The sequence below is a fragment of the Triturus cristatus genome, chromosome 10 (assembly GCF_964204655.1).
Source record: "Triturus cristatus chromosome 10, aTriCri1.1, whole genome shotgun sequence".
Lineage (NCBI taxonomy): Eukaryota > Metazoa > Chordata > Amphibia > Caudata > Salamandridae > Triturus > Triturus cristatus.
In genome coordinates, this window is record NC_140593.1 from 982,785,073 (window position 1) to 982,811,266 (window position 26,194).

General features: G+C 40.0%; 1 protein-coding gene across 4 annotated transcripts in view; it reads left to right on the forward strand.

Moving 5' to 3' along the window:
- The window catches only part of ADCYAP1R1 (ADCYAP receptor type I), an 808,856-nt gene that overhangs the window by 686,502 nt on the left and 96,160 nt on the right, over window positions 1-26,194 (forward strand). For all 4 annotated transcript variants that reach the window (XM_085628890.1, XM_085628887.1, XM_085628888.1 and 1 more), the window contains exon 12: window positions 4,765-4,856. In XM_085628890.1, coding sequence (XP_085485016.1) covers window positions 4,765-4,856 — 92 coding nt within the window. The remainder of the gene's footprint in view (window positions 1-4,764; window positions 4,857-26,194) is intronic.

The following is a 26,194-nucleotide window of genomic DNA, read 5'->3' on the forward strand; positions in this document are numbered from 1 at the left end:
TCTTTTTCAGATCATTCTCTAGTCTCTTTTTCTTTATTGTTAAATAAAAGCGTGAAAAACACACCTAGATGGCAATTTGATAAAACTCTTTTACAAGATATGACCTGGTTAACAGAAACAAGACGGTTTATAGAGGAGTTTTTCAAAATAATTTAAACACGGCCCCATAATTTTCGGTATGGGAAGCCTTTAAAGCCACGTTTAGAGGGCATGTTATCTCCTATAAGGCAAGAATTAATAATTCACGGAGATACATGATTGCCACACTTCAAGCTGTCGTGGAAGAGGCGAGACAAAAAGTAATTCTTGCAGATTCCCCAGCGCCCATAATAAAGGCACAGCAAAAGGAGGTAGCCACAGCAATGGAGAATCTGAAAGATTTTTTTTTAACAGAGGAAATTGCAGGTAGTAGGGCCTACCAACAAAAATTATACAAGGAGAGCCAGCAGATTGGTAGATTTCTGGCTTGGTCCACGAAATCACAGAAGGTGGCACAATTAATCTCTCAAATTATAATTCCAGCAACCGGCCATTTAGTTGAGGATAAGCAGGGTATAGATGAGGTGTTTAGTTCACATTTTGAGCATATTTATGGAGCAACGCAGGGAGTCGATGAGGCAGATCTTGAGAGATATTTTGATTTATTGGAGCTACCTTTGTTATCAGAGCAATTCTCCAACATACTATGTTCGCAAATTGGAATCCCTGAAGCACAGGTAGTATTAAAGAGTATGGCGAATGCCAAAGCTAGTGGAGCAGACAGGATTCCTGTAGAAATTTACAAGATATTTCAGGTAGAACTGCTTCCTTTTTTAGTAGAATTGTTTAACGAAATTAAGGATGGTATAGATACTCCTAAGAGTTTTAAGGAATCGGTTGTAATAGTTTTTCCTAAAAAAGATAAGGACCCTGCTGATCCAAGTTCTTACCGTCCTATCAGTCTGTTAAATACAGATTATACATTTCTTATGAAAATTTGGGCTAAAAGGTTTGCTCCCTGTGCACAACAGCTGGTTCATAGTGATCAAAATGGTTTTATTCCTGGACGTTTAATGGCATCAAATACTTAATTTTTTAATGCAAGCCATTGATTATTTTTTATTAATCAGACAGATGCGGTGATTATGATGATGGATGCTGAAACAGCTTTTGATTTGGTGGATTGGAGTGCGTTATTTTTTATTTTATCAAAATTTGGTTTTCCACAACAACTTATAAAGATGTTGATTAAAATATGTAGAGGTGCAGAAGCTACAATTATGATCAACGGCTTAGTAAATGGCAAAGTTACTATTAAGCAAGGCACCCGCCACGGATGCCCGCTGTCTCCTCTTTTATTCTCACTGTTTATCGAACCCCTGGCGCAGAAGATCCGGAAGAACATAAGTATCGCCCATCCTATAGATGGAATGACTAAAATCAAGCTTTATGCAGACAATATTATTTTATATTTGAAGCCAGGGGTAGATAACTTACAGTACCTACTAGATGAAATTCAAATGTTACCCAAGTTGGAGGATATAAAGTTAATCATGCAAAAAACGAAATTTTGGCATTTAATACGACTCCTTTAGATTTTCCAGCTACCATCCATCTAAAGCCCCCCGAATTCAATTAGATATTTGGGAATTTATGTTACAAATGATTACGCACGATTGTTTTTTATGAATTATGTTGGTCTGCTTACTAAAGTTCAAACGTTATTGGATATTTGGTCTTTGCTGCAATTATCCTTGGTGGGAAGAGTATCAATGATTAAAATGACGGTACTTCCACTGTTCTTGTTTTTATTCATTAACCTCCCCATGAAAATCCCAAGTTACTATTTTAAGGAGCTGGATCAATTAATAAGGAGGTTTGTATGGAATAATAAACAACCCAGGGTTAGGCTTTCTATACTACAACTTGATGTAACCTCAGGAGGACTGTCACTCCCACACTTTTTAACATATTATCAGGCTTCTTTACTTGATTTGTTTTCTCAACTGGGTAAGGAAAATTCTGTTTTTGATAAAAAAAAATTGATACATATGCTAAATGAAAGTGCCATTGGACTTCCGGCTTTCCTACGCCTGGCAAAACTTCCTAAAAAAACACGTTATAAGGTTATTTTTGCAGCAATTTTTTAAAGCTTGGAATATCCCTTTATTCCATGCATATACCCCATTACAGGACGGAGCATCTGGAGGTTTTAAACTTTCCAGTAGGCTTTGTCAGAAATGGCAAGAACAGGGATACTTTCAGTTGGGGGATTTTTACAATTTAGATTCCTTAATTACATGGGAGACTGTTTGTCTTCAGGCCAATACGCCGAATACTGCACTGGCCCTGAGTTTTGCACAAATATCTAATTTTCTTAAGAATAACTATGCAATTCTAGATGAGACAATAAGACCAATCGTCAGGCAGATAGTACATAAATTGGCAGGAGTTGGCTCCTGGTATCAGATACTTCATCAGAAAGCCAATTCAGAAGAGGTCTTGACAAAAGAGCTGCAGAAAATTCACTTAGAGACAGGCTGCAAGTTTAATACTAAAGAGTGGACTAAGTTAAATGACTTAGCAAATAAAGCTCTCAGAGGCGCTAACTTTAAAAGAATTAATTTTTTATCTAGATGGCTATTATACTTTACTCCTCTGAAACTGTCCAAAATGTTTTTAACCTGCCCAAATAAATGTTTCCGCTACAATAGAGAGGGGGAAGGGGGATGGTTACATATATTCTTTGAATGTAACGATTTACAAAATTTCTGGAAAAGAGTTTTTGAGGAAATATCTCGGATTTTAACCCTAAAAATCTGTCCGTCAGCTATGTTGGTGTTATTTGGCTCCTCAGCAGAAGTGAAATGTTTTACAAAATATCAGCAATATTTTATATTAATTGCTATAGCAGTTGCTAGATCACTCGTTCTGCAAAATTGGAGAACCAGCATACAACCTAGTATTGAACATTGGTTTAATAAGCTGACTAAGACTTATAAACTTGAAGAGGCTTATGCCAAACGTGTAGGAGCGGTAATAAGATTTAGAGCTATTTGGCGTTCCTTTGTCCCCTATGGCTGCATGACTCAAGTCTGATAATGTAAAATATGAGTGAAAATGATTTGCACATGGCACTTTGCACTTTATTTGTGTATATTGCACTTGTCACTGTATTTGCTTTCCGTGGTTAATCTAAACTTGTAAACTAATTGGCTTGGCTAGGATGAGGATTGCGGGAGGTTGATTCTTTATCAGTGCTGTTTGAAATTTTAATATGAAATTCTTTTTTAGAACATGCTTGCATTGTTTATTGGTCGGGTTATTTGATATGTAAAATGATGTGTAAAATAATTGCTTTTGTTGTTCTCTCCTGCTCTAATAAAAATATATATATTAAAAAAAAAGAGTATGATTAAGTATACAATTAACAAAGAGAGCCAGGAGGCATTCTTCCATGGTTCTGGATTAGGACGTGGGTGTGCTCATTAACTACATGATGAACTGTACCTTATGCAAGGTATTGGATAGAATACAATGGATATAGAACCTCATATCTATAATGACATATGTAACTAAAACCAGTGGTTAATTTGTAAAAAGATACGTGACAGGGCCCTCGTAAGGAGGCCACTGTAGCTTGCAACACCCATTGCCTCTGCCAGCGTAGCCAATGACAGTACCAACACAGATACTAGCCGTCACACTCCTACAAGTATGAAAATGTAGACAATTTCAGCCCCTCAAAGAATGAGAATATCTCGGGCTGCAAGTATTAATCATTTGTAATGTATATTGAATTAATAAACAACTGTTGTGCTCATCTCTAAATTAGACAAACATCGCCACCTTGTGGCAGATTGTCATAAGTGCTCGTGTTGACAACATAGGGCCTGATAATGATGTTGGGCGGAAAGCCATCCAAAAGCTCGTCTGAGGCTTTCCGCTGGACATCATAGGTTTCCGTCTTAGCGGTCGGAGGGAAACATGCAGGGGAATTCCGCCGCACTTCCGACAGGCTCAAGGAGCCCCACAGGTCGTCGGTTGGACAGATAATCCCCAAATGGAGGCGGTGCCCGTTCAGGCACCGCCATCGGGATTATGTTGGGCTTTCCAATATGGAAAGGCTGTCAGAAAGGGATTTTGGAGGCCCCGACAGGTCCCCGTCCCCCCGTGGCCTCAGCTATGAGGCCTGTGGTGCCCCCCCAACATCTATGCATCATGTGGTTCGCACCACATGATGCCTGCCACAAAGTGCATGGATGTTTTAAAAGTATTTTTTCTCCATTGCAGCTTGTGCTGCAGCCTGCGGCACAAGCCACAACAGAAAAAATACACTTTGTGACCGCCGTGAATGTGGTCACATTGTAATAGTGGAAGCGGGACCGCCGACTCCTTGTCGGGCGTTCCCATTTCCGCTACGATGTTAGTAGAACACTCGTCCGACTGACATCATAATTAGGGCCTTAGTGTGGGTGCCCAGTACAGGAAACCACCAGCTCAGATTAGGTACTGACTATAACTACTAACAAAGATTATTTTCAACTGAGCAGGTAAATTCGTGCCCAAACACAGGTATGCTATTTAACAAATGCATAAATAAGTAATTCCCCTTAAATATCTTGTTGAGCAATTTGTTCTTCGCCATAGACTATACATTTGGAGTAACAAACAACAGCCGTTTTACTGATTGGCCTCAACTTTTAAATACAAAACGAATATGCATATGATGGGGAAAAGCCAGTAAAAAGTGACTGATTATTTTCTGTCTGTCTTTTTTTCCAGATCAACTTTGTGCTATTTGTTGGCATAATAATCATTCTTGTGCAGAAACTGCAGTCCCCTGACATTGGAGGGAATGAATCTAGCATATACTTGTAAGTATAGTGCTTATGAAGCAAACAAAACTTAGGTTTTAACTTTAACATTAATATACACATAGTAAAACAGAGGCACTCCTCATTTTGGATTTTTTTTCGAAATCCACCAACCACATACTGTTGGGAAATTTCTCTTCAATTGTATGATTGTATGCAATTCACTCAACAATATGAAATGTGTCCATTCTGTGTGAAAATGTTTATATATATGATAACTAAGAATATAATATTAACTGTTCATGGCATTAGACATACACATACGCACACACATATTAAAAATACGGCAGTAATTCTGTCGTTTTAGGAAACATTTTACTAATATCTTTGGCTCTGTTTGACGAATGTGCACAAAATGTTCCCAAAATGTTACTTACAATTGTTAGATCATTTAAAATTCATGAACTTTGGTCGGGGGAGTGGGGGGGGGGGGGCAGAGCTATAGAAAAGGAGGTTCCAAAACAGTTCTTTATTTTCTTATGCAGTGAACGACAGACATAAAGCACTAGGTGTAAAGACACCAACTTTGGCAGGTGTACCGAGCCTAGTTTCTTATGTGTTCTGTACATGTTGTTGAATTAATGACAGAGTGATAAGTAGGTTTCCTGGGGTTTGGTTTAGGTATATCTCGCTTTTAGGTAGACGAATAGACAAGAAATCTAAGTGACTATTCACAGATAAAAATGTGGCCTAATCTGTCATTTGATGATGTTGCATTATGTTCACAGACTTCTGTGAAGTCAGCAAATAATTGATCATGCGGATTTAGAACTCTGGGACGGTGCATTACCCTTCTTGAGAATTGAGGTGATGCCCAAAAGGGTGAAAAAAATAGTTTATATTTCGCAAATGAGTTTTCAAACAATCTCTGGAGAATAGACAACTGTTATTTGTAGAAAATATGGGGTGAATGGCTTTATTGTAGCTCTCTCCCCTATTGCCGTAATCTCCACAGCATGCTTCTATCTTCAACACAAACTCTGGTCTGGTACAAGTATGTACTTTGCACAAAGGCATGTCCTGTTCCAGTACAAGCTGATATAGTTGTATAGTGGTGTTGCATACAAATGAAAACATTTTGGGAAATTCCTTATAACTTGTGCAATATTTGACGATTTTTTGGACTACGTCTCAAAAACAGAATATATAATCTTAAATGTAATCTTTTAATGTGTGCTGTTTGCTCAAGGAAACACATTCATAGGGGGTTCACATTTACTTTTCTCATAGGTTATTATTGATAAGTGAAAGTCCAAAAAAGGACCATGGACAGTTGATACTGGGGGTTGGAGAAACCCATAGGCCCATGCAAAAGCAGTAATTAATGAGTATTTCTGGTGGGGAGACTGGGAATAGTGTCTAGTTGAATGCAACATTGTGTGCCTCAGAGTCACTGGTCACAGCCAAAGGCTTTGTCTACTGGACACTGAGATGGGGTACTGGATGCAAAGCGTTACCAAAGGCTACATCTACTGCGCCATACTCCCTGGACATTGCTGAAGTGTCAGTGTATATTGTGACCCAGAAGGAATTGAGGTGACATACTGGGTGCAGGGTGCGGCTAAAAGTCACCTCTTGAGAGCAGAGCTGGCTGGTAACAATAAAAATAGCTAATTTTCTTATCAGCCAGTTTATGATCCACAGACACTGGTGGTCTGATTAGCTATCACGTCGAGATATTTTTTGTAGCAGTTGTCATATACTCTAGGTGAAAGTCTATAAACATTTCACTAACCTCAGATCAGGAAAATGTAATTGTTGGGTGTCATGAGGAACACAATACAAGCCCCCCAAAAAATTGGAGGGCACACAGAGGCGTCTAAATGGTGCTAAATAAAAAAAAAAATATATATATATATATTCTAAGGCCGTTTGCAGATTAGAATATAAATCTGAGAGCACAGGCATCCACCTGGGGGCAATCTGAGTATGTCTTCAACCCACTCCATGATGGCTGCACAGTGACACCAGCTTCAAAGGCAGCCGCGGTCCGTGCAGGTAAGAGCAGTGGGGCAGTGGGGCCGCTTGGGGGGGGATTTCGCGGGATGAGGCAGAGGGGAAATTAAATAATTAATTGTCCCGCTGCATCGTCTCCTCGAAATCCCCCCCACGCGGCCTCACCGCTGTTACCTGCACGGACTGCAGCTGTTCAAAGGGCATGTTCATTGGCCCCAGACAAGAAAGGGCCAGTGGATTCTTCCAAGAATTATCCAACTTCCCAAAACTAGTTACCAGAGCTGATGTACTTCTGGAACTATTTTAGTGAAGTGGCATCTTCCATAAATCTTCTATGGGCCCTTCTGGGGCTGCTGGCTAGTGACCACAATCTTTACAATAAGGTGGTAAAGCAGAGTCAGACCGATCTGAAAATAAAGGTGTCTATTTTCATTTAATGTTCAGCAGTTTTGCTTTAGTATAGATCAAAAAGTGTGGTAGGACGTACGTGGGGAACAGTACTCTTAGATCATCTACAATAACTTTGCCTACCTTGAACAACCTGCAAGAGATGAGGAACCTTAGTTCAGCAATTTCGAGCTCTACCAAATGTGCTGTAGATTCGTCAAACCAGTGCACATTTATGATCTTTTGTGTATGAACTAATCATCCCACCCATCGCTATCACCATTACTGTTATATAAGTGTATCTGTGCGAGTGTGTGTGTGTGTATATATATATATATATATATATATATATATATATAGATCATAGATACATTAAGACAATCACATACACATAAATATAAATATATATATATATATATACACATATATATATATATATATATTCATTTTTTATCGCAGCATGTAACGTGCAATTGGGCTAGTCCAAATAGCCACTTAAATTAACTGTGAATATCAATTTAAGACAGCATGTCTTTTATTTTGGTTTTGTTTTTCACATCCTCTGTTACACTATTTCTGATTTTGACCCTTTTCTCACATGAGGAATTTATAAAGTTATATCCTAATATTTTATGTTTCCTGTAATGTGTTGTCTACTTACAATTTATGAATTGCATGCTCAAGCGCAAAAAAAAAAATGCCGGGTTACAAAAGGAGAATTTCTTTAAATGCTAGTTGTGCAAAAATATTAATGTACCTCATGCTTGCCCTTCAGACGTCTTAAGACTTAACTATTTGGGTAGCTACAGTCAGTTTTATATTGCCCTTTACTTTATATTTAATGTAATTATTGTTATAATAGCAAGAAATTTAATTGACCTTTGAATGACCCCAAACATAATTAGGTTGAGCATATAGGCTTCAATAAACGGGAACGAATGTTTCCTGGTTTAATAACAATTCAATTTACTTTCCTACTGGCCCAATAGAAATGTGAAGGTTTTCTGTCACAGCATTTACAAGGTCATACACGTATGGCGAGAAATACTTTGAGGGCAGATGCTCATGCGCGAGGACATTATGTGTTTCTACCATTAAACTTAAGCCGTAAAAGCAGCAGAAACAATTTAAAGCCAACGTGAACTTGAACTTGGCAAGTCTCTGCTTGACAGATGGCGACTCATATCAAAGGCTATTAGTCACGCGCTCTTTTACTCACTCTCCTTTCTTCCTGAGATACTTTGCAATGCAGCACATTATTGTTTTTGTTTACCTTGAATGACATTAGGTGGTACATTTCGATTATTTTCACTGGAAAACCTGAATCTATTTGTTAGGTGTGGATAGGAAGAAACACATATGTTTTGAGGAATAAAAAGTCTGTGGTAATGTCTCCTACTAAAAATGGACACAATTCTAACGGAGTGGTAATTCTAGGTCTTTTAAATAGACACTAAGTTCCAAATTTGACATGTTAATTGAGGTTCTCAACGTAAAAGGTTTCTGTTTGAGAGTGAGTTGCTTTCAAGTTAGGTAGTGAGAAGGTTCACTTGCAGTCGCTTTGCATTAAACATCATTACAATGGGCCCGATTCACAGAAGTAATTTAAGACAAAATCCTAAACTTACTACCATTTTGGTATTCACAGAAGGCACTTACTCATTTTGGTATTCACAGAAGGCACTTACTCATTTCGGTATATACAGAAGTTAGGAGTCCTAACTTTAGGACTCCTAAATGCCTTCTGTGAATACCAAAAGTCTTAAAGTTAGGATTTTTCTCAGTTTAGTAGTAGTAAAGTTAGCACTCCTAACTTTAGGACTCCTAAATGCCTTCTGTGAATACCGAAAGTCTTAAAATTAGGATTTTTCTCAGTTTAGGAGTAGTAAAGTTTTTACTACTCCTAAACTGAGAAAAATCCTAACTTTACGACTTTAGGTATTCACAGAAAGCATTTAGGAGTCATAAAGTTAGGAGTCCTAACTTTACTACTACTAAACTTAGAAAAATCCTAACTTTAAGACTTTCGGTATTCACAGAAGACATTTAGGAGTCCTAAAGTTAGGACTCCTAACTTCTGTGAATACCGAAATGAGTAAGTGCCTTCTGTGAATACAAAAATGAGTAAGTGCCTTCTGTGAATACCAGGATGGTAGTAAGTTTAGGATCTTGTCTTAAGTTAGTTCTGTGAATCGGGTCCAATATTACTTATCCTTAATACAATGAAGACAAAATAAAATACCCCAGTGGAAATTCCATTTGGTCATTTATTACAAGAGTCTACTGTAGTCAGTAAATATCAACTGGGAATTTGGATATTTAAGACCTTTTCTAAGGTGCTCTTGCTAGAATGATGTCTTTGCTACGAAAGAGGTTATGTGAGAGGCGGGACGAGCGAATCCATGACCCATGGCAGGATCAACCGTGCGTCCTGCACCCTCCACCCAGTGGCTGGATTAGCGGCTATTGTAGGCCCTCTGACATGCAGCAGACTGATAGCTGCAGGGGAGACGTCACAAGGTGCAGAGCTGAGCAAGCAGTGGGAGAAGGCAAGAGGAGAAGAGGGTGAAGGCCTGCCAATTAGCCTGCAAGCCCGCGATCCAGGAATTCGGCAGCAGTAGTGTTAAAAAAACAGTGACCAGGAAGGTGAGACAGCCACCATGCGAAACCGTGGGGCATAATTTTATAGGAGACAGTGACTTAGGCACACAGGAGCATACGAGCTCGGCAACAGCTGCAGCCATTGCGCAATGCACGGAGGCCTTAGTCCGGTGCGTCTTGCGCATGCTTCAGTGTCCACTCTGCCATTGCCTAGCCAACCGCCACCGCGCCCTAGTCAGTCCTGCCACTGAACAATCAGTTGGACAGTCCTCCTAGGACCCACAGAGTCTGGGGCGTGGAGGGTCAAATGGTTGCCACATGTAGGCACCAGAACACCAACAGAGGTGTAAACGCACCAAAAAAAGTGCTTTAACATCCAACATACAGTGGGCTAGACCTGCTTTAAAAGAAAAAAAACTACAATATCTAAGGTGCTTTCCAACACCCCACAGACTTGACCAGCTGTGCAAAAAAGCCCAGCCCATAAAAATCGAAATAAATCTGTAAGTGCCTCGTAGGGATTAACATGCAGTATGGACGAGAGAGGGCACCGCAATCGCTGACACGGAGAAAGAAAAAGTTGCAAACTCTTCTGGCCACAAAAAGTATCAAATCAAAATCTGCCTTGGAGAGCCAGTGCCTAATCTCACCAGTGCCATGCATGTTTGAAAATCAATATCATAAAAATTTGACTTCATAAAGGACCTAGTCTGGGTCATTTTTTCCGCCTCAGTCGATATGGAAGCCCTGCCAGCACCAATTTCTTCAGCCACAAGTATAAACAGTCCCCTCCATGAGACAATCCAAAACACTGAGCCACATAATGGGGATGCGGGCATCGAAGTAATGCCTGAGAACGAGGAGAACAAAGAGATGGACTGGGGCCTGATAACTGACTTAGAGTTACTCTCATCCAGCTCATTATCACCTCCAACACCACTCAGACAATTATTAACAAACAGTGTCCCATTACCGATTGAGGCCAGGGCAATAATTGTCCATGGTCAAATTAGCTTTGAAAATTAGCCACAACTGTATGCACAAAACATATCGAACCATGAAGCACACAGGTCGTGGAGACAACAACTGTTGAGCCCAAGATCTACACAGGGCTCACCACAGTCTGACCCTATCTTAGACATGGCACATAGCCAATGTGAACAAATGATGGTAGAGTCACATTTCTGTTGTCTAACTCCATCAAGGAGATATCAGTGGACTGCAAACACAGACCCACAACAGAAGGGGGTGGAAGACCACTCCTGGGATGCTCCAATTTTATTCATTAACTCCAATGTGATACACCATAGTTTGTGGACCACAGTAGACATGGGGGCCCAAACAGGGCCACCTACAGAGAGCAAGAGCTCGGAAACAACACCACGGAGACCTTCCAAAATCAAGGGCCCTTTGCCTCAACAGCGCCATGGTCCATATGGGACTTGTTGTTCAGAATGTCCCAGCTGACATTGATGCTCTGACCTATCAGTTAAACAAAATGGATGTGCAAGTAAACCTGTTAAACACACTGGCTGAATTGTCTCCAGAATCGATCATAAGTTGGCAGGCTTAAGCAAACTGATAACCTGGGCCCAAAACTATGCAGCAGCAGCATATTTACACTGTGCCTGCGCACTGGTGAATAATGAAAAAAGGACCCTATTTTAATCAGTGGAGCCAACCTCTCAGTGTGACTATTGGAAAGCAAACATCAGAGCAACAGGAGAAAAGGAAGACTGGAAACTAATTACGCCATCAGAGGAGGCTGGTGAACCTGGAAAAAATGAGGTCAACCAAAGGGGGGAATCCCCCTACAGGGCTCAACTGCCCCCCAAGTATTACCAGAATATATAATGACAAAAAAACGGAGGCAGAAGCAACGCAAGGCTAGAAACAAAATGAAAAGCATTCCAGTAATTGTACCCTGAATAAGCACAAACCAAATTGCAGTACATAAAACTCTGTCTGATGTAGAACCAATACAATTGGGAAGTCAAGTCAGTAGGAATCCATTAAAGAAAATTAAGTCATATCTATTTTTCAATAAAAATCCAGGAAAAGCCGCATCAATCAGTGCAACCTACTCCCTGAGGTCTGTGACACTGTCAAACATGGCTGGACTGGGAGCAGCAACCAGCCCTGGCAGGATGCTCCTCAACTGGCCCTGGGAGCGGGTGCTAGCGAAAAGCACAGCTCCCGCTTTTCTTACAGGGGCCCGATATTGCAGCACTGCTGCAAAACTGGTCCCGTAGGAACAGCGCCCCAGTGGGTACAGAACAGGCCCCCACCCCTCCGGCCTACTGGGGGAATGCCAGGTGCCCGATGCAGCCAGTCTGGCCCTGCTGTCAAAGGCGAGAAATCATTTTTGAACCAAGCATTGATAACAGTTATTCCAGCTCCCACAGGTATTGGTTCACTCAAGGCATCAATTTTGTTGGAAAACCAGCAAAGGGAGAATGGCTCAATTATATTTCTACGATTAGTAAGTGCGTAATCTTAGAAGTCTCAATAATCAACCCAGAACAGGATCCATTTCAGATTCTCTCCCCAAAATGAGACATCAACCTCACCTTCAGTAATGATCTGCAGTTCAGCTGCAAACACAAGCAGCAGCTGGCACCCAGAGCATGATGTATGATCTCCAGCTGGTTTACTATCAAAGAGTAAAGGATACTGCAAGTGTGTACCGCACAACCATCTGGAAATTCAATAGAAAGAAATCAAACGGTCTTCACCCTAAAATATCAGTCATGGGGCCGACATGATATTCTAAACCGTGGTAATATCTTAAAACTATTACAGACTGTGCCAACTCTTGAGAAGACATCTATGGCAGATATTGAATCTTTCTAATTCCTAGCTCTCATGGAGGGCAAGACACAAGAGACCACCATTGTGACTTGTGTCTCAAAAAAGATGGCCAGGAAAGTCTTCCTGGAGAAAGAGCATTTTCTCAGCTGGGGAATCAGGATCAACATAAATCGTTCAGCAGCCTACCTGGGCTCGCTCACTTACCGAAAGGAGCCCACTCCAGCACGAGTCCCAGAAAACAATAAGTAAGTATATTCAATTCTTAGAAACCCCATTGGCAAAAAGGTTTTATCTTCTCCCACAAAATATAACATGCATTCCCCAATACATGCATGCAGATCCACACAACTAGACCATGGCTGGTTATCAGCAACTCTGCATGGTGCCAGGCAATTCTGACACAATGACGCACTAATATACAATATAACACGGTCACCCAAATCTATGAAACTATGCTCATGGAACATAAATGGCTTTCATGATAAAATTCATAATAAGGACTTGTGAAACCTCCTGAAGGATTATCAAATTATACTGCTACAAGAAACATAGTTAACATGGTGTTTTTCATTGATGGATTTGTAGGATACTACAACCTAGCACAGAAAATAAGGAGGTTTGGTTCCCAAAGTGGAAATTGGCAACTTTTGTGGCAGCCTTACTAAAGAGGGAAGTAAATTGGTGCAATCAGGTGACTACAATATGCTAATGATCAAGTTGACAAAGTGGCATGTAAGAGTTGGGAGACCCCTTTTATTAATCAATGTATATATTCACCAGGGTCCATAATCCAGGAAAGCCTTGTAATTTAAACCATCAAACATCCCACTAGACAGTTTGCAAGACCCAACATCCAGAGGAATCCTGGTTACAGGAAATCTTAATATGAACCTCATATGGCCTTTCACCAGAGATGACCATATTATGCACCATGAAAATCTCTGGTTTATCACCAAACAATCTGCAGGAACAACAAAGATACAAAGGCGGTGCCACTGTAAAAGATCTAGAATCCTTTGGGATAAGAGTATTAAATGGCAGATACCAACAAGAGGCTCCACCAGCTTTAATCTAATAAACAACTACTCATCAAAAAAATGCCCGAACACATACCAGGTTACAAAGTGCTCACCCGACTTATAAAAGATTCCAATTTCCGCCTCCTTTTGTAAAGAGGAATCGTAATAGAATCCTGAGAATGGCTCAGCAGTAGCTTTGGATCCCTCTGATACAAGCTAACCTGAAATTTATAAATAAAGTTTAGAAAAAGATGGTTTGGGAGGAAAAATTAAGAATGAAGCAAAACCTCTGTGCTAAAGAATTGTATCTCAGTAAAATAAAAAAACTCGAGAGACTTCTGGAAAATGGTGAACAAACTAAACAGGGCGCGAACTGTGCAACTAGCTCCAATTTAACAGTAAAAATTTGGGTCAACTTCTGAATCTTAATACTCAGAGGACATTACACCCTCCAACCATGTGCCAAAAATCACAAAATCAATAAACTCCATAAATCTAGACTAAAGTACCCTCAGCTTTTCTGAAGATCAAGTATGAAATCGATTCAGAAGCGGAGATGTGATGAAGCGCCCGGCCTGTATGAAATACCACTAGGATTGGATAAAACCAATCCTACCTCCTGGTCAGCCAGTCTGATAGTGGTTTTCAAAAGCACTCTGCAGATAGAAATTATCCCTGACTCATGTAAAGGCTCTATAATTAACCCAGTCTTCAAAGGGGGTGATCACCAGCAGCCTGAAATGTACTGCCTCATCAAAGTGGTAGATACCGAGCCAAAGGATTTTCAAGGGCTAATACTAACTGAACTATTGCTTTAGGCAGAAGAAAAAAATATCATCCCTCCTAATCAATCTGGGTTTACACAAGGGAACCGCACCGCAATTAACATCTTATCTCTCTTTGTAATAATGGATAACTTAAAGTTAAACAAGCAAGTGACCTATGTCTGTTTTGTGGACTTCAAGGAAGCTTTTAACTGTGTGCAGTGTAATCTCAGCTGGTAGAAATTGGCATGCTGGGCATTTTTCTACATCTCTTGAAAGCAAAACAGTTGCTATACATGGACACATGGGCAAGGTGAGAATAGGGGACGCTCTATCTTGTTCAGGAAATTAAACACCTCCCAAGGCTTAAAGCAAGGATGCGTATTGGCGCCATATTTGTTCTATCTTTTTTTAGTATACCGGATCCCAGCCCATACGAGGTAAATACTCACACCCCAAAGCTAGGAGATTTGCACATTTCAAATATTTTGTATCCAGATGACATGATTCTCCTCAGTCAAACAAAAATCTGATTGCCACGCCTCGATTGGCAGACTATCTAATTACTCAGTAACCAATGGCATCTCAATAAATCAAAAGAAAACCAAGGTCATAGAAGTGAGTAACAGGATACCAAAAAGGCACAAATGATATATGCAAGGACAAAATCTATAATCAGTGAAAACCTATAGATACCTCAGAGTATTATTTGAAGACAAAGGCTCCTTCCACCAACATAGGCAGGAGCTACAAAGGAAGGGTAATGCACTAGTTCTGTCATTTCGAACGCTATAGAGATCCTTGGATGGCCCAAGGTCCCTCCCATTGCTAAAGGTAATAGCAGCAAAACTAACTCCGAGCCTAACCATTTGGAAGGAGGCGTTTAAGGCAAAGACATAATGACCTGACCACCGATTATCATGACAATATTCATATCGCTTTTCTGTCTTCCATCTAATGCCTCTCCGTCCCAGATAAAACTTGAATTTGGCCAAGTGAATGAATCAATCTCTAGAAAAGGGGCATACATTAAAGTATGGAAAAGAGTACAGTTCTCGTCGGCCAACCAACTGTGCAAAGCTGGCATGAAGTCCAAACAAGCAAAAATTTCCTCTCTCGTTGGAATCTAGGCTCGGCCATTGACGACCTGGGTGTTCGCCCAAGGGTCAATCAAAAAAACGATAAATAGTGTAATGAATGATGTAATAATCTCTGTGGCTAAGGACAAAGAGGCATTATAAGATAGATCTTATGCCTGTATGGTACTAAACGACTATAAAGCCCTCAAACCCTACCTGGAGGCCGGGAGGTCCATGCAACTAAAAGAGCACTTTATTAGATACCGCTTCAGTCTTCTCACAGGACACGCCCACACTGCGCCCTGACTCAGAGAAGCAAAAATATCATGAGGCAGACTGTGCGAATCTGGGGAAGAAATTATTGTTCATTTAGCTTGCGTTTGTCAAGGTCTTGGGAACAAAAAGAGGGCATCGCTGAGAGCACTTCTTAATTAACGTGGCATTCGAACCCGCAGACATGCTGTGATTGCGTGCTTTAAGACAATGGACAAAAACGTGAATTGTCATTTGTCAGTGCCTTACACTCACGGACGCCATTTTGAATGACCTTTTTGAACAAAGTTTCAGAAAATTGTAGTATCGTATTAGTTATGCTCTTTCAATATCAAGTCTTAGACCTTTTGAGTGTGTAATGCTTTATGAAACTTGCTGTGGCAGTTGCAAAAATACGCTGATGTATGCTATGGTTTTTAATAACTATGCATAAACAATTTACTACTAGTGTCATTCTGAGTTGTCCAGTAACATGAAATTGTATGACAGCTTAAATGCTACTGATTCTAGCCAGTATCACCAACCCTTTCTACACCATATTACAAGTTTGAGGCCTAGAATGGGAAATAACGTGGGGCCCAGTACTTCTGGGTCATTTACTGCATTGCCTGCTTGCATTTTCTATCTGCTTTTTATTTGATGGTAAACTTGATCAGAATAGCAGGTGGTTTTATTAGGTGCAGTTCCACACCATGCATCTTTTAATTGTGCATAGAGGTAATTCAGCAGAAAGCTGTGAAATTGCCGCCCTGATCAATGTTTGAATGTGAGTCTTAGTAAACAGATGCAGAAAATATTCACTCGATTCCAGCGATATCTTAGTAATGAAGCCATTTGTTATTCTGTTACTAGATGTTTGGCCAGTGGGCAATGGAAAAATCCATTTCCCACAACTGAGTCAGGTTATAGACATTTCCACCAGGGCATTATTTCTGTGACCAGCACAATAATCGGTAAATTGAAACATTTTGTGCGATCAAGTTATGTTTTGTGTTACATTTGTTTGAAAACGAAATGTTGGGGAGAAAGTTATTTCTGTTGCTCCCACAATTTTCTCTAAGGAAACACAAAACAAATTCAAAGATTCTGAACTTTATTTTGCAAATGAAACTCCTTGCTGGCCTAGCTCCCAATATAATGTAGCTGTTTTTGCTGCATGGTTTTCTCATCCAAGTGCATGCTGGCTACAAGCTGACAGCTGTGTATTTGATTAAGGAGAATGGGTAATGCATCATAATATTATATTAATGACTTGACAGTTGACTCATCTTTCTTGCAATGCACTGGCAGATTGTGACTCCTATATGTTTGTTGCAAATTCATCCACTATGAAGCAAAGCATGCCATAAAATTGAGTGATTTGACAAACCAATTTTGAATATTTTGCCATTTTTGTGCTCAATGTGGTGACTGAATGACCTCACCAATGTTTTTCCTATGTGTATAAATGCCAAACAGAGCATCACATTGTATGTTTATTCACCATCATTAATTGTATTTCTTTGCAAAATGTAAGTGGACACGTGAAGTATATTCAGCATTTATGTACATGTTATGAAGTGGAGTGTCATTTATCAAACGGAAATAGCAACGCTAGATTGCAAGAAGCATGTTAACAATTTGCCGCATGTTACCAATTTGAAATATGACGTTAGATGTTAATTATGATTACAGGCATTACATTATTTAACACCATTACAATATCAGAGTTGTTTCTCAAATTATTCCCATTATGATATGCAAACCCTACGTATATACGTGCGTTAGTGCAGAATACATAATTTCTCTACTGATTTATATTACATTCATTAATGGTGCAATGAATAAGAAAAGTAAGCTTAAGGCCCTGATTCCCATCTCTGGGTCTAGTTTCATTTTTAGTGTAAAACCATGTTTACACCTAAAAGTGGAGTCCAAGTTCGCAGCGGCGGCTCCTCCGCTATGGCAGAGGAGTGCCGTCCCATCTACCAGCAGACAAAAAATAAATAAAAATAAAGCAATAATAAACCCTTGTTTATTATCATTTTATTTTTGCTCTTGGAACCCGAGGCTTGGGGCGGGGCCAGGGGGAGGCCATGCTGGTGGAGGCATAGTTCCACAGGTATTCAGTGTGCATGACAGTATGGCCAAACCACCATGCGCACTGAAGTTCTTTCCAACTCAAGCTGCCTTGCTGGGTTGGAGAAAGCAGGCACAGGCTCCCAGTCGAACTGGGAGCGAAAATCATCGGTGCTCGCGCCAATCCTGATGCTTTTTTTAGCAGCATGAAAGCAGCATCAGGATTGGCCTTAGAGGACTCTGGGAGCCTGTGCCTGCAGTGGAGAGGAGTGTGATGCAGCAGGTAAGTTTTTTTATTTGTCTTTCCATCTGTCTGTCCTTCCCCTGACCTTCCACTCCTGCCCTGCCACTCTATCGATACACCAGCCACTACAGCAAGTTCGGCTGTATTTTGCCTTGCACTAATTGAAAAGAGCTACTTGCCCGTGAGCAAATTATGTACCCCGCACTCTTTGCCCACATGTTTTTGCAGGTGAAACCTGACACCTATCTTCTTGATAAATATTTAAAAATTCTGATTTGCTCTAGATTGCGGTCAATGAAGCACAAACAGAATTTCACCCTCTGAAACACGTTCCAAGGTGCACAGTTCAAAATTTTCACAAAATTTTCTCAACAAGATCCTCACCAGGCTTTGCTTGCCAAAATTATGTGAGTAAATATCACAGGATACAGGGGCAAATGGCGCATGTGCAATTAGCCCATGGGTGATTTCTGCCCAACCTGAATTCCGGTTGTCGATGAAAACAGAAATTTGTACCAAAAATAGAATCAGCACTCCAAAAGCTACCGCATTTTTTGGCTGAACATTTCTTATTTAATTTGTACTCAAATGGCATGCTCTGCTCAAGTCTCAAAATCACTTGAAAGTGTTCCAGGAAATTCATCTGGCAAAAGAAGAGCAGTTTTTTGAAAGACAATATTACTGAAACTCTAAATACAATCATACCTGTGTTATCAATATAGCGTAACTATATTCATACAGAAGACACTGCAGCAAATGATCATAATAATCATTGAAATATGTGATTTGTGAATTTGCTTAAAGCAGGCACTGCAATAAAACAATTCACAACTGTGTAACACATGCAATACCTGGTACAGCATATGAATCTGATACCTCCTGATGCTTCCATTAGATACATTGAAGCCGTAGAGTCTACATCCGGTAAGTTAAAATTTGTTTTTAAGGCAACCACTGCATCTACTAGATTGAGATGAGGAGTAAAACTCATTAGTTGTGTATCGTCGTCGTCAGCATATGCAACTGAGGGTAACCAACGGATCCAATCAAAGAGGCCACGGTACAAGATAGCTATTGGAAAAGTAGGACTAAGGCCCAATCCCTCAGGCACTTCTTATGGTAATGGATTAAATGGTGATTGATATGGGGCCATAGACATTGCTTGAGATCAGCCCAATACTTAATGTGTTTTCCAAGATACCCAATGCTGTAAATTTCCCAGAAGCGTACAATGCGAGACCGTATTGAATGTTGCAGACATGTCTAAAAGTTCTGCTCATTCTATCCGCTTCTGCAGTCATGGATAAAGCCTTGATGAAAGAAGCTCAAACGTCAGAATGATAACAGTTGGGAATATTATGATCTTCAATGGACATTTTCCAGATGAGTGGGACTAGAGCGATTGTCAGAGGAAGGATACAAAAATGAGTTAGAAGGGTGACAAGAACAAAGCTAAGCTCTTTTGCCAGCCTTATAAGGCTTGAGTTTGGAGAACTCGAGAAAAAGTGGCATTTTATTAGCTGATAAAACATTCAAAATTATAGACGGAAGAGGGAAAAATATTGTCAGTCAGTACAGTAATATTTTTAGTGTATAGCGAGTCTCTGCTTTCTCTGTTTCAGACTGAAAGAAATCTGATAAATCCTTTGCACAACTGAAGAAAGGAAGAAATTAGTAGTTACTTTTAGCACCAGGGAGGCAAGATTAATGTAAATTAAAAACATTTCTTTAGTTTAATTTTTTGCTGTATCAATACAATTTTAAAAGTGATTGGCTCCAGCAATACAAATGTGTTTATCGTAACCTTTATGCTCAGACAGAGCCTCTTATCTTGAAAGGCTTTGTTGTGCTATTTTCATTCTCTTAATTTACACCACTTCTGCGCTTCTCGGAGCAAGCTTGCGTACAGCGTTCTGTGCAGCAGCAGCTGGTGCAGGTAAGCACGGTGGGGCGGGGAGAGGGAGAGGTCGACATACCCCCGCAGTGCCCCACCCAACCGCGCTTACCTGCACCAGCCACTGCAGGTGCTGTGATATTTCAGGTTAGGAATTTTGCCAGATTAGAGAAATCTAGGTTGTGACACATACATAAACTAAATTGTAAAACACAGAAATTAGGATCCAGGTTGTTTTCAAAACCGGTGAGCCTTGCTTGCAACAATTCCAGGAGTGTTTTAGAATCCAGTTGCACCTTTGTGTGCCTCTGGCTCCTAGGATTTGTGAGGGTGGCGAGTCAGTATAAAACTCTAGAAACTGGCCAGATAATAATCTATCCAGTTTAGGTCTGAAATGTTTTGAATTTTGATGGGATTCAGCGGAGAGAAAGTGAGGCCTAGCACGTAATGTGCCCTCTATTGTGGGCACATTGGGAGAGATAAGAATTGTAACAGGATTCTACACAATGTGTTGCCTCTTAAGATCATTGGCTCTCATGCTGAAGTCACTCAATAACAGTATATTATGGGAATGTAGCCATATAGAGGAAATCTCTTCAAGAAAGGAGCCAAATAAACTGACAGGTTGTGCTGGGGGGCCAGGGGGAAGTCTATAAGCAAGAATAGTTTTGAAATGACAATGACATGTAGGGCCTGTTGCAATATTGAGTGTAAAACATTAGGACTATAGTAGAAAATCAGAGCCTGTGATGGTGTTTCATGGCTTACGCAATCCCTCCTCCAGGGCGGTCTTATCTGCCCTTTTGAGTTATGTTGTAGAGCTGAGGAACTGCCATTGCTACTTCTGGGTCAGAATGTTCTTTAAGCTATGTTTCTGTTATAATCAGAAGGGCACATGTATTAACACTTTTCGATGTCGCAAAGCCATGCAAAGGGACAGAAACCAGCAAATAGTATTGTTAAAATTATTTACTTTCCTGCACAAACATTTTTGTGCCATGGAAAGTAGTCTAAAAAATAATGCAAATAGCATTATGGGCTAATATGCATCAAGTTACCCTTAAAAAAAAAAAAAATTGCTTTGGACTGCTTTCAGCTGTTTTACATTATGCTGCATCAAAGAGGCCTCCCATTGGTGGTATGAGCATTTCCCATTCTACAACCCACGGATTGTGACTCAAAGTCCTATCTTCTAAAATTGGTAGACAGGTTTTTTTTGCCAAAAAACGAACGCCTACTCTCGGCAGGCACCAACAAGAAGATTTTACTTCTTCTAACTTTTCTCACATTACATATGTACTGCACTGTACAACACACAATCAGTGTGTGAAAAGGTTTAAATCATCTGTCTCCAAGCAATCAATCTTAAGCTACCATTAGTTTGCAGATACCTTCGGAATAGCTCGCAGCCTTGAGTTCATTTTTAAATAAGCACAGGGTCCCATTTTCCTTTAAAAGTTTAGTAAAGGCTATATTTATTTTCTATTATTATCATCAGGCTGCAGATAGCAGGGCTTGATAATGTGCACTGCTCAGTCTGATTTAAAAACCCAGCTGGGGCACAGACCCAAAGAACTGAAGCACTGTAGCATTTATTTCTTAAATAAAAGTCCTTGTCAACTCAATATTAGAGCATGAGAATCAAAATGATGTTTCGGAATGCATTTCAATGGGAGAACATTAAAACAAAGAGTTAACTTAATGATTAAATTAACACTGACAAAATTAAAATGAAGAGTTAACTCAGTGATTAAGTTAACTTTTCATTTTATTTCTCTCCCATTTCAGTGTCCCATTAACAACAGAAGCCATCTTGCACTCAGTGGCCAGTGGACACTTTGTCATATTTATAAATGAAAAAGACAGCCATTTTTAAAGTGAGGAAAAATATGTCTATAAAACCTTGAGTCTTAATGTTTTTCTCCTCTTTCAATTAAGCCCAATTGCATCTTAATGTTTTATGAAGCGTGTTTATTCACTTTAAATTTCTCCCATTTAAACAAATGGCTATATTTTTCTATCATAAATATGATACTGTGTCTACAGGCCCTGGGAGCCTTGAACCTGGCAAGCCACAGTCACGCTGACAACGGCGTGAGCCCTGTATCTCTTGCTAGGGTTAGCCTCAAGAAAAAGTTTTAAATCACAACTTTTGCAGATATCTGAAAAATCAATTTCCTTAACCTTTTGGTAACCACCATCTGTACCATTCTTTTTCTTTCATTACTGGTGCACAGTTGCACGTTTTGAGCAGAGTCATTTATGCAGGCCCTGATGAATGCCCCCTACACCTTATTGAAGGGTTAATTTAAGGCAAAATCATGTGGACCCAGAAGACATAGTCAGGAATACATATGTTTTTCCTGCCTCACTGTACTTGTTTTTAATCCTGTCCCTAATACACAAGAATAAAAGTTTATAGTTTGATTAAGTGACAATTTTAGTTCTACTTTTTATACGTTTTTACACTCTGCACATCTCACCCACACATTCGCATCATGTAGGGTAGGATTCAAAACATCCAAGAGTTCCGCCCATTTTAGTCATAGCCCACACCTCAACTATTGGTGGGGTGTGAGATGGAACCTTATGATGAAGCATGCCACCTTATGGTGAGAGATTGTTTTTGTCCTTAAAAGAGTGTCAGCTAAATGCCCATAGTCCTACCCACACTTTTAAACCCGGGTATATTGTTGTGTGTGTATAATGTCTTGCAAAGTTTATACCCACTGGTCTTTAAATATCCTTGCCATTTTTGTGTTTTGACTCACAAGTGAATATGCCATAAAAAAAAATATATTTTTAATGCCAAGGTCTGAATAAACTGATATTGCCTTAAAACTATTAAACAGAGTCTTCCACCCTGCTTAACTGCCCCAGACACACAGGCTTGCTCAATATGCTCTGCAGGGGCTGAGAGCTAGGGTTTGTGAATACTAGTGTGTAAACCAATGCTTCTGGAATGAAAAATTGTATGCATGGCAAGGAGTGAAGAAGAGAGAAAAAGCAAAGATTAAAATGTGGTGAGGACAGATCGGGGCAGCAGCCACCGGATTATAACACGTCCTAAATAGGGAAGAAGGGAAAGGCAGATATATTTTTAAAAAGCATAGCCCCTAATGAATTTGTTAGATAACATGTGCATTGCACCCACTTAAATACCCCATATAAAACACAGTGATCTCTCAAAGTTTTTTAGGCCTCCGCAAGACTTGTGTATTAAAAAAAAAAAGGCACATTGAGCTGAATTCTACTGCTGCAAATGCTGAAAAAACACAGATATTGATTTTAAATATCTGATATCCAATATCAATTATATTCCACTTCGCTTCCTACCATCTTCAAGATTCACACATTCTTCAAGATAAGCTGCTTGACATTTTAGGCCCCTAAAATTGTCTCCTTTCCCATGTGGCAGAGAAATTAGTTATCTCAGGTGGACACCCCCATACTAGATGTCAAAATATTGCTAGACTGAATCAAGTAGAGAAAACCAAAAGGTAATCCCTCTTCATCTTTGTCCTCAGAAACTCGAACAATATATTAATGTAAGCCCGCAGGATCAACTCAGGACCCCCGCACGTGTTCAGGGCTTCGTTGCTCTCTAGCTATGTTTGCACTCTACAAATACCTATACAGACACACGCATCCATTCGTGCATGTTTTAATATATAACTTTGCTGTGGCCAATACTAAAGGCACCGCTAAGGCCCTCAGTATGTGTGTGCACACTCAATTTAGATCAATAATAGGTTCAATGTATCCTGTATTACATGTTGAGCACACATTATTCAACGACCTTCTGCTTTTCCCCCGCACAATTTTATCCAAGCAATAGTTGCCAAAATGGGTGCCAGGAAAATCCTCAAATTTCCACATTTTGCAACTCTGAAACCTGCTGGGGAAAGCACAGTTGCATGTCACTGCCCATTTCACCCTGCAAAACGCATAAAGGGGTTCATGGGGGGATTTCCCATAGAGAAAATACTATGTAGTAAATGTATCTTCCCAAGGCAAATTTCCCACATGAATAGTCCAACTACTTGAAATAAGGGCATAAATGAAGAGTTACAACTGTGCTGATATGTGAAGTGCATGTGTCTCCGTTCCTGCAAAAATGCACCTTTTAATACAACTAATATCTGCATTTTTAATCGAAACACATTTACAACTCTTCTACTTGTTAGCGTAATGCTTCCTATTTTTCTCAGAGTTCATATTATCTAAATTGCTACCATGCCTTCTTTGCTTGTTTTTCAGATTGTTACATCTCAGATGTATGACTCCACATATATTTGAATTCAGTATCATACAATTTTTAATTTCTCATTTTCCTACCCCGTTATAACATTGTTATCTTCTCCTTCTGTTTACCCCATTCCACATTATTTTATCATAACAGTTTGTGCATAAGTATCTATGGAATTCCTCCTCAGGTATGTGCATTAGTAGGATAATTTGTGCTGTGGCACTTAATTCAAATAATTCCAGTCCTAATCATGATCCCTGAACCATCTATGAATCCACTGAGCCAGATTTTGCTACATTTGCCTTTTCATCCGACTGAGGTAATTTACTTATGCTTGCCTGATGCAACACACGTCTAGTTTTTGAGATGAAGAAAAACCGCTTTGACTTTCTTTATATTTTCTTTTTCACTTAGTCCATATTCCTGTACAACGTTCCCTTTACGTGTGCTACACAATTATATCTGGTATTGAGATCAAGCTTAATGATAATATTCAGTATGAATTGTTTTGCACTTTTTAACAAAGCTGAAGGTGTTCTAGCACTTCAGCAGTCTTTAGTCATTTTTCAAAATGTCGGTTAATAGCTTTGCTCGAACAACTCCATTGTCCAGTTTTTAGGTCTAGTGTTAGCCAAGGCCTTTTGATTTTACTAAAAGTATATATAATATACTAATGTACATGGTTTTCTGCCAACGCTCTTTATACATTGGTCTGTTGTTGTGTCATTCACATTTTCCTTTAACCCTTGTTACAGCGTACAGCATAGGGTCGTTTTTTGGCCCACTTCAGCCATTGACTAACTTCACTGTGAGTGATAGCCCTCTGCGCTTTCAATGGGAGCACATCTATACACAAAGTCATTCCCTTCAGCACCTGCAGCTACAATGGCAATTAGTGATTTTTAAAAAGATTTTTGCTTTTAGAGAATTTCATTTTAATATTGCTCAGGGCTCCCTGCAAGATCCCCCAGCAATACAATTTTACAAAACCCAAAACACGCATTGACAAAGCCAAAAGGCTGTTAGCCAACACTAGACCTATTAGCTTTGCTAATTCTTGTTAATTCTGATATCATGATGTCACCATGATTAGTATCAAGTAGTAGGCCTTACTCATCCTTGTTTGGCTTGTCAAATCCATCTGTCAGGCGAGTTGATTCGTGGTTGTTAGCTACCAAAATATTCAGTTTCTTAACATCACCAAATATCCCTACAATGAACTATTCACGATTCATGGAAGTTTGGGGGGCACCACAGGTGTCCCCCAGACCTCAATCAATCAGGGAATTGTAAGCGCACTACTTACTTGTGAGGGTCTCAAGGCGCTAATAGCAGAGGCCACGGGGGACCCCCAAAGTCCGTTTCTGACAGCCTTTCTATGGCGGTCGGACCGTGACATCATAAACCCTATTGCGGTGCCTGAGCAGGCACCACCCCATTGTAGGGACTTCCACTCCAACCAGCGGTCAGAGGGGCTCCTTAAGCCCATCGAAATCATTGGTCGGTCCATCCGCATGCTGCCTCTGACCGTCGTGCATCATAATGCAGTGGATGGACTGCAGTAATAGATGTCAGTTGGACTGCAACCTTCAAGCCTTCAGTTGTGGTCTGACCAACATCATAATGATGGACCCAGTGTCGTGTCCACAGATTCTGTTTGGAGGCCTCCTTCTGCGATTAGACATGCAACTTTAAATATTGAGACAGACTTTGCACATATTCTGGAAGCTGGATGTTTCAGTATTTAATTTGTGCCATTGTCTGAAAGTGGTTGGCACCAGCACACATTTTAGGGAAACTGGGCTTATTTTTTATCTTTAGACTGATCCAGAACAAGTGAGAGAAAGGCACAAAAGGACAAAGAATGAAGAAGAGAAAGATATGAAGACAGTGACAAAAGGAAAGAGCAGGGATGTGAAAGAACATGTAGGGGTGAGATAAAGAGATAGGGAGTGTGCAATAGTTTAACAAGTAGGTGTGAGATGGAATGAAGACTAAATAGT